The sequence below is a fragment of the Anopheles coustani genome, unplaced genomic scaffold (assembly GCF_943734705.1).
Source record: "Anopheles coustani unplaced genomic scaffold, idAnoCousDA_361_x.2 scaffold_12_ctg1, whole genome shotgun sequence".
NCBI lineage: Eukaryota > Metazoa > Arthropoda > Insecta > Diptera > Culicidae > Anopheles > Anopheles coustani.
In genome coordinates, this window is record NW_026525384.1 from 1,005,605 (window position 1) to 1,014,622 (window position 9,018).

The following is a 9,018-nucleotide window of genomic DNA, read 5'->3' on the forward strand; positions in this document are numbered from 1 at the left end:
TTGCACGAAGAATTCACGCGTTGTAATTACTAGGTTAAAAAGGAACTTTATTTGCACTTTTTAATTAGATTGGCGCGTAGCAGCTTGTTACTCGTAGGTATACGTAAGAAAAGCGAGAGAGGCCGTCGATCCGTTGATCGACGGTTTTATAGGTGTCATCGCTCCCCTCCACTTCCCTATGCGTGGGAGAGTTGCCCGTAGCGAAAGCTCTCCCACGCGCTCTCTCCTGTGACGTACCAGCACGCGGTGATAAGCTGACATTCCAGCACGCGGTCTGGCACGTCACACGATCTTCCGGGTCATGGAGGGGATTTGCCATAATTGATATGCGCTTATCGCATGATCGCGCGGATGACGTGATTGATCATGCGCTTATCGCATGATCGCGCGGATGACATAATTGTTTCGATTATAACGCGATTATTTCCCACAACCATTCCTCCCCCCTTTGGGACGCAGGCGACCGTCCCAAATTCCGCACGTAGGTGGTGGGTCGTCCTCATGCTCAGGGGTCGTCGGCGGCACGTAGCCAGGAGTCGAGTCAGGAGGACACTGCGCTGCTGATCCCTCAAGTTGTTCGTTTGGCGCTGCGTCGGATACGGAAGAGTCAGGTGCGCCCGAATGCTCCTTGGATACTTCCGTTTCAGCGGCCTCAACTGGGAGGGGTGCCAACAGCCTCACGTTGCGCTTGTAGATGCCGCTGCTTGTTCGTATGTCAGCGACACGTACGATGCCGTCGGGTCCCACGTAGGTTTTGACGACCAGGCCCATGGGCCATCGTCCAACGGGTAGGTTGTCATCACCGACTAGCACGATCTGGCCCGTCTGCAAGTTTGTAGTGCGTTTCGTCCACTTCGCACTGCAACGCAACTGAGCAAGGTACTCAGTTCGCCAACGGGACCAGAACGAAAACATCGTGGCCGAGGCCTTGCGGCTACTTACCGCCCTAGAGGGCAGCGTAAAGGAGGTGGCCGCAAGCCTCGATGCGAAGATGAAACCGGAGGTGGCCGCCGTGAAGGTGGACATCTTGGCGTCCCTGTGGCGGGACGGGAACGCCGCGCTGATGCGCGTCGAAAGTGTCACCGGCCCCCATCCGCGCAGGGGCCCCTTCACGGAGGCTTATGCGGCAGCCATGGCGGCTGCAACCAAGCGCCGTGAGGGAGCCGCCTCCAAACCGTCCATTTTGGACACCACGATGGCGGGGCAGCCATCGCGAGCAGACCACCTGCCTCGCATAGAACTGCCCAAGTTCGAGGGCTCGCCCTCCGAATGGCCCGCGTTCTCGAGTCGATTCGAGAAGCGCGTGGCCGGACTTACGGAGGACTCCGATAAATTCGCCTTTTTGATAAAATGCCTCGAGCGGTGCGACATCGCGAGGCACAGTTGTGAGGCATTCGAAAACGCCGGAATGCCGTTCGCCCAAGCTTGGGCCAAGCTGGAGGAGAGATTTTATAAGAAGCGGGTGGCATTTATGGGCCACATCCGCAAAATCCTCGAACTGCCCAGGATGAGCTCTCCCTCGGCGAACGCGTTGATGCGCGTCATCGACGTAGTGGAGACGGCCGTGGCCTCAGCCCGCCAGATCGCCGAGGCTGGCGATTCCACCTCCGTGGTGGAAGACGGGCTGATTGTCGCGCTCGTAATGGACAAGCTAGACGCTGAAACCATTGCGAGCGTGACACGGCGTGCGGACCAGCAGCTCATCCCTACGTGGGTTGAGCTGCGTCGCGAGCTGGATGGGCTGGCTAATAAAATTTATTATCAGCCCAAGCGGAAGGAAGATGCGGATCGAGCGCGTGGAGCGAACCAGCGAGCAGCACGGACGGTGCTAGCTGCAACCGTCACCCCGAAGCCTGCTGCCATCGCCTCCAGGCCTGCGCGGAGGGCGCCGGCGACCCAGCCAGCCGCTGCCGCCATCGTTCCCGCCAGCACCAGTACGAAGGTAAGAACGGGGGGTCAGGGGGCTGGGACGCGACGGTGTTACGCGTGTGACAGGACGGGCCACGTGACGACGGTGTGCCCGGAGCTGCGCGCGCGGTCCGTAATTCAGTGCATTAATTACATTATGGACCGCCGCAAGTGCATGAACTGCTTCTCGAAGGACCATCCGGCCAATGCATGCCCGAGTGAGCGGAGGTGCCAGGTGTGTGGCAAGAAGCACCACACAATGCTCCACGTGCACTCCGACCCGACGCCGGAGTGACTTGCCCACTCCGTGCCCTCACTCCGCGCCCGCTCCGTGCATCCGAACCCCAGTGCCGTGTCCCGCCGTTCCCGCTTCGTGCGTCCTCGCGTGTGCTCCGTGCGTCCTCGCGTGTGCTCCGTGCCTCGCCCCCCGTGCTTCGTGCCCCGTGTGTGCTCCGTGCTTCCTCGTGCTACCGCGCCGCCCAGTGCCTGCTGCTTGCCGCCTGGTGCCCGCGCCGTGCCGAGTGAATCCAGCTTCGTGCCCCGCCGCTCCAGCTCCGTGCCTCGCCGCTCCCGCTCCGTGCTTCCTCGTGCTACCGCGCCGCCCAGTGCCTGCTGCTTGCCGCCTGGTGCCCGCGCCGTGCCGAGTGAATCCAGCTTCGTGCCCCACCGCTCCAGCTCCGTGCCTCGCCGCTCCCGCTCCGTGCTTCCTCGTGCTACCGCGCCGCCCAGTGCCTGCTGCTTGCCGCCTGGTGCCCGCGCCGTGCCGAGTGAATCCAGCTTCGTGCCCCGCCGCTCCAGCTCCGTGCCTCGCCGCTCCCGCTCCGTGCCTCCTCGTGCTACCGCGCCGCCCAGTGCCCCTACCAGCCATAGCTTCGGGTGGAGATAGGGAATTCAATGGGCCAGAGCGAGATGGTGATATTCTTGTCTCTTTTACACCAACGCAGAAATTCCCCCGTCCCGCCACTGCCAGAAATCTCTCCTTACCGCGCCCATCTGTTGCCGCGGCAGCCGATCCGAACTGAAAAATCGAGGTTTGTGCATCAAAGTGCGCATGCGCAATGCAATACGGTACGAAGTTTAAATGCCCTGCGCGATCGGGTCTTCGAAGACCCAGCGCGAGCGATCGAAAACCCAGCGCGAGCCATCGTTGACCAGTCGAATGCCCAGCGCGGTCGAATACGGACGTACGGGTACCCGTACGGGTATACCCAGCGCGAGCGGTCATTCATTCATACGTACGCAGCGCAAGCGATCGCTAAATGAAGAGCAAAGCAAACGCGGTGGCCATATGAATTCGCTCCGCGAGAGGTATAAATGGCTAGAGCGGGTTGAGCGTATACCGATGCATTCCCATACAGTTCATACAAACGACTACACACTAGATATATATTGGGCCTTTAGCGCACCGTTCTCAACAAAGAGCGACGGTCTTGCGGTAGGTGCGCAGAGACCGGAGTGGAAACAACGCGGTTCAATTCCGCGTAACAGCTCGAGACATGAAAATGTGTAGAAGGAAGAGAAGAAAAAAAGAGGGAGGGCCCCGAAAGGGGCCTCCATTTTTCGTTTTTGTCGTGGCAACTTCGGTTTTGCCTCGGCAATTTCCAACCAAATCTTTCAGACTATTCGTGTCCCGATTGAGCGAGAATTTGGCTGGGTTTACTTCGTGCAGTGTTTCGGGGGGCCTGCTGCTTGCCGCCTGGTGCCCGCGCCGTGCCGAGTGAATCCAGCTTCGTGCCCCGCCGCTCCAGCTCCGTGCCTCGCCGCTCCAGCTTCGTGCTTCCTCGTGCTACCGCGCCGCCCAGTGCCTGCTGCTTGCCGCCTGGTGCCCGCGCCGTGCCGAGTGAATCCAGCTTCGTGCCCCACCGCTCCAGCTCCGTGCCTCGCCGCTCCCGCTCCGTGCTTCCTCGTGCTACCGCGCCGCCCAGTGCCTGCTGCTTGCCGCCTGGTGCCCGCGCCGTGCCGAGTGAATCCAGCTTCGTGCCCCGCCGCTCCAGCTCCGTGCCTCGCCGCTCCCGCTCCGTGCCTCCTCGTGCTACCGCGCCGCCCAGTGCCTGCTGCTTGCCGCCTGGTGCCCGCGCCGTGCCGAGTGAATCCAGTGTCGTGCCCCGCCGCTCCCGCTCCGTGCCTCCTCGTGCTACCGCGCCGCCCAGTGCCTGCTGCTTGCCGCCTGGTGCCCGCGCCGTGCCGAGTGAATCCAGCTTCGTGCCCCGCCGCTCCAGCTCCGTGCCTCGCCGCTCCAGCTTCGTGCTTCCTCGTGCTACCGCGCCGCCCAGTGCCTGCTGCTTGCCGCCTGGTGCCCGCGCCGTGCCGAGTGAATCCAGCTTCGTGCCTCGCCGTTCCCGCTCCGTGCCTCCTCGTGCCACCGCGCCGCCCAGTGCCTGCTGCTTGCCGCCTGGTGCCCGCGCCGTGCCGAGTGACTCCAGTTTCGTGCCCCGCCGTTCCCGCTCCGTGCTTCCTCGTGCTGCCGAAACGCCCAGGGACTGTAGTCTGCCGCCCGGTGTCCAAGCTTTGCTGAGTCACGCAAGCTGCGTACAGGTATGTGCCCGTTCTGTTCCTTTAAATGTCACCGTGCCGCCCGGTTCCTGCTCCGTGCCTCTTCGTGTTGCCGCGCCGCCCAGTGCCTGCCTCTTGCCGCCTGCTGCTCGCGCCGCTTCTAGTTCCTGCTCCGTGCCTCTTCGTGTTGCCGCGCCGCCCAGTGCCTGCCACTTGCCGCCTGGTGCTCGCGCCGCTTCTAGTTCCTGCTCCGTGCCTCTTCGTGTTGCCGCGCCGCCCAGTGCCTGCCTCTTGCCGTCTGGTGCTCGCGCCGCTTCTCGTTCCTGCTCCGTGCCTCTTCGTGTTGCCGCGCCGCCCAGTGCCTGCCTCTTGTCGCCTGGTGCTCGCGCCGCTTCTAGTTCCTAAATTCGGATGGCTCGTGGGAGGAATGCTACGTGACACGACTTCAGCCGATCTATACGAACACAGTTGTCTAGCTACGTGCGTCGATGACCTAAAGGAGATCCTCGAACGATTCTGGAGAATCGAAGAACTCCCAAATGATGCCGCCGACTCCACGGTTTGGAAGTCTCACGAACTAGAGACGCACTTTAAGGAGCATACCACCATCGCTGACGATGGACGATACATCGTACAAATTCCCTTACGGGGGGAGCTAAACCAGCTGGGAGATTCAATGGGGCAAGCAAGACGCCGCTTGCTAGCCCTAGAAAGACGTCTCGCCAGCCATGAGCCCACCTACGCAGAATATCGAAAGTTCATGCGAGAGTACCAAGAGCTGGGCCACATGTGCCCAGTATCAACGGAGGAGCTCCCCAAAGTACGCTACGTGATTCCCCACTCTTGCGTGGTCAAGCCAGACTCGACTACCACAAAACTACGCGTTGTGTTCGACGCCAGCGCGAAATCAACGACGGGAATCTCGCTGAACGACCTCCAAGCCGTAGGACCCGTGATCCAGCCTGACTTGTTCCGAATCTGGCTAGATTTCCGTACTCAAACCGTGGTGGCGACTGCCGACATCGTAAAGATGTACCGTCAAGTGTGGGTATCCGAGCCCGACACTTGGATGCAGTGCATTCTGTGGCGCGACAAGCCAAAGGACACGATGCAACTATTCAGACTCCTCACTGTTACGTACGGTGAGGCTGCTTCGTCTTATTTGGCCTGCAGGGCGTTGTTCGAAGCCGGGGAAGAAGTGCGGACTTCCGATCCCCAGACAGCTGACGCCATCCAATCATCGTTCTACGTGGACAACCTTTCGTTGGGCGCATCGACTCCCGAGCAGCTACGTGAGCTTATGACCAGCGTCGAGCGAGCACTCAACATACGCGGGATGCCATTGCGAAAGTGGGCATCTAACTCACCAGAGATCACCAGTAAAATCCCGGTGGAACACCGCGATACAACTGTACAGATTGGTGAGAAGCAGGCCATCAAGTTGCTCGGCCTGGCTTGGTGCCCTACAGAGGATACGTTCCAGCTCGTAGTCCAGGATGAGTTCTACGAGCCTTTGGGTTCATTGGAGAAACGACGTTTGGGATGAAGCCGCATCACCTCGCATGATCGAAAGCTGGAACGGATTCGCCAGCCACCTGCCGCTTCTCAGACAGCTCCCAATCCCAAGGATGGCGCTGCCCAGCGAACCTCAGGGCGCGATCATGTACGGCTTCAGCGACGCATCTACGAAGGCCTTTGGATGCGCCATTTACCTTCGCTTTCTGGACGGTGAAGGAAACCCGCAATCTCGGTTGCTGTGCTCCAGGTCGCGATTGGCACCCATCGAAGAGGTGACTTTGCCGCGACTCGAACTGCAAGGAGCTCTGCTCCTAGCTCGCCTTTATGCCAAAATAAAGGACGCCTTTGGCACCCGGATAAGCCAAACTCGTTGGTGGACTGACTCTCAGGTGGTACTGGCTTGGATACGTTCCGACAACACCAAGTGGGGAGTCTACGTTAAGAACCGGGTGGAGAAAATTCACGCTGCCACGAATCGTCTGGATTGGAGCTACGTGCCGACGAAACTCAACCCAGCAGACCTCGTGTCCAGAGGACTTCCTGCCAACAAGCTTATAAACAGCGAGACTGCGAGTTTTTGGCTGAACGGACCGAGTTTCATAGTCAATGATGAAAGGCCAGTTATGCCTCAACTAAACTACGTGACTGCGTTGGAGGAAGCTGTCGACGCTCCTCTATTATTGACGGCCATGGTGGGGAACGATTGTGATGACTTGTTATCCCAGTACAAGCACCACAACTCGTTCATCATGACAAGACGACATTTCGCGTGGCTCGGTAGAGCAATCTTTAACTTACGCGCACCCTCATCCTCCGTGGAGAAAAAATCAGGACCCCTTCAGCTCGACGAATTGGAGTACGGACTCCAACTGATAGTACGGGTGATGCAAGCTACGTGCTTTCCCAATGAGGTCAAGGAGATGCAAGACTCCGGGTCAGTTACGCCCAAGGGTTCGATGCAGCACCTCGACCCAATAGTAAGGGATAAGATCATCTGCGTACGGGGACGACTAGGAAACTCGGATCTGGCTGACGAAGCCAAGGTTCCTTTCCTAGTACCAAAGTCGCATCCCTTCTCCCGCGTAATCATCCGCCATTTGCACGAGCACAATTTCCATGCGGGAACTGAGCTGATCATGGCCGAATTCCGTGCGAGATTCTGGATGCGAGACCTGCGAAGAACAGTCGTCGGGGTAACCTCGAGATGCGTAATTTGTGCCCGAGCGCGCCCAAGACAATACGCCCAGCAGATGGGACAGCTGCCGTCGGCTCGCGTCAACGTGTCTCCCGCCTTCACCCACACCGGCGTGGACCTGTGTGGCCCCTTCGAAATCGTTTCAAATGCTCGATCAGGCAAGCGTAGAACGGTCTACGTTTGTATCTTCGTGTGTTTCACTACGAAGGCCACGCACTTGGAGGTAGTGGAAGATCAGTCGACATCGGCGTTCATCTCAGCTCTATTACGATTCGTGTCCCTACGTGGAAGACCTGACACGATCTACTCCGACAACGGCCGCAACTTCGTGGGAGCTGCCAGAGAATTGACCCTGCTTCGCAAGACTCACAACAACCGGGAATTCCAGGACGAAGTGGTGAGCTTGGCAGCGGACAGCGGAATTCGTTTCTCGTTTATCCCTCCCAGGAGCCCAAACTTCGGAGGGCTTTGGGAGGCCAACATCAAGGTGGCAAAACGATTGTTCAAGGCCGCCGCAAAGGGAGCCCAGCTGAACTTGGTAGAGCTACAGACGTTACTCTACCAAATTTCGGCCATTCTCAACTCCAGGCCGCTCACCGCAATCCACTCCAGTCCGGAATCGGTAGAGGCACTTACCCCTGCGCACTTCCTCATCGGACGAGCATCATTCACCACTCCTGCCCCGCTTGGAGACGATGACACGGTCGGTGTCAAAACTCGCTGGAAGCGAGTCCAGAAACTCGCTCAACAATTCTGGTCCCGTTGGCGAACTGAGTACCTTGCTCAGTTGCGTTGTAGTGCGAAGTGGACGAAACGCACTACAAACTTGCAGACGGGCCAGATCGTGCTAGTCGGTGATGACAACCTACCCGTTGGACGATGGCCCATGGGCCTGGTCGTCAAAACCTACGTGGGACCCGACGGCATCGTACGTGTCGCTGACATACGAACAAGCAGCGGCATCTACAAGCGCAACGTGAGGCTGTTGGCACCCCTCCCAGTTGAGGCCGCTGAAACGGAAGTATCCAAGGAGCATTCGGGCGCACCTGACTCTTCCGTATCCGACGCAGCGCCAAACGAACAACTTGAGGGATCAGCAGCGCAGTGTCCTCCTGACTCGACTCCTGGCTACGTGCCGCCGACGACCCCTGAGCATGAGGACGACCCACCACCTACGTGCGGAATTTGGGACGGTCGCCTGCGTCCCAAAGGGGGGAGGAATGGTTGTGGGAAATAATCGCGTTATAATCGAAACAATTATGTCATCCGCGCGATCATGCGATAAGCGCATGATCAATCACGTCATCCGCGCGATCATGCGATAAGCGCATATCAATTATGGCAAATCCCCTCCATGACCCGGAAGATCGTGTGACGTGCCAGACCGCGTGCTGGAATGTCAGCTTATCACCGCGTGCTGGTACGTCACAGGAGAGAGCGCGTGGGAGAGCTTTCGCTACGGGCAACTCTCCCACGCATAGGGAAGTGGAGGGGAGCGATGACACCTATAAAACCGTCGATCAACGGATCGACGGCCTCTCTCGCTTTTCTTACGTATACCTACGAGTAACAAGCTGCTACGCGCCAATCTAATTAAAAAGTGCAAATAAAGTTCCTTTTTAACCTAGTAATTACAACGCGTGAATTCTTCGTGCAAAACGTTCGCCCGCAGCTTCGTGCAAAACATTCGCTCTAGCTTCGTGCAAAACATTCGCTTTAGCTTCGTGCAAAACATTCGCTTTCGCTACGTGCAAAACACTCGCCCATCGCTACGTGCGAGAACAGTCACTTTAAGCACCTTCTAAACACCATTTTGCATCGTCTCATTCTCTTTAAAGTCACTTTAAGCACCTTCTAAACCTCATTTTGCATCGTCTCATTCTCTTTAAAGTCACTTTAAGCAC

General features: G+C 58.4%; 2 protein-coding genes across 2 annotated transcripts; both read left to right on the forward strand.

Annotated features, from left to right (window-relative positions):
• The first annotated feature begins 4,828 nt into the window (after positions 1–4,828).
• Positions 4,829–5,947, forward strand: LOC131271213 (uncharacterized). Its single transcript, XM_058272607.1, has one exon. It carries the CDS (start codon positions 4,829–4,831, stop codon positions 5,945–5,947), a length of 1,119 nt encoding a protein of 372 aa, XP_058128590.1.
• Positions 5,948–6,029: 82 nt separating this feature from the next.
• On the forward strand, positions 6,030–8,290 carry LOC131271214 (uncharacterized; the record flags this gene model as incomplete). The annotated part of the gene is made up of 1 exon (XM_058272608.1): positions 6,030–8,290. A coding segment is annotated over exon 1 (2,261 nt), but the record flags the coding sequence as incomplete, so codon positions are not given.
• Between the last annotated feature and the right edge of the window lie 728 nt (positions 8,291–9,018).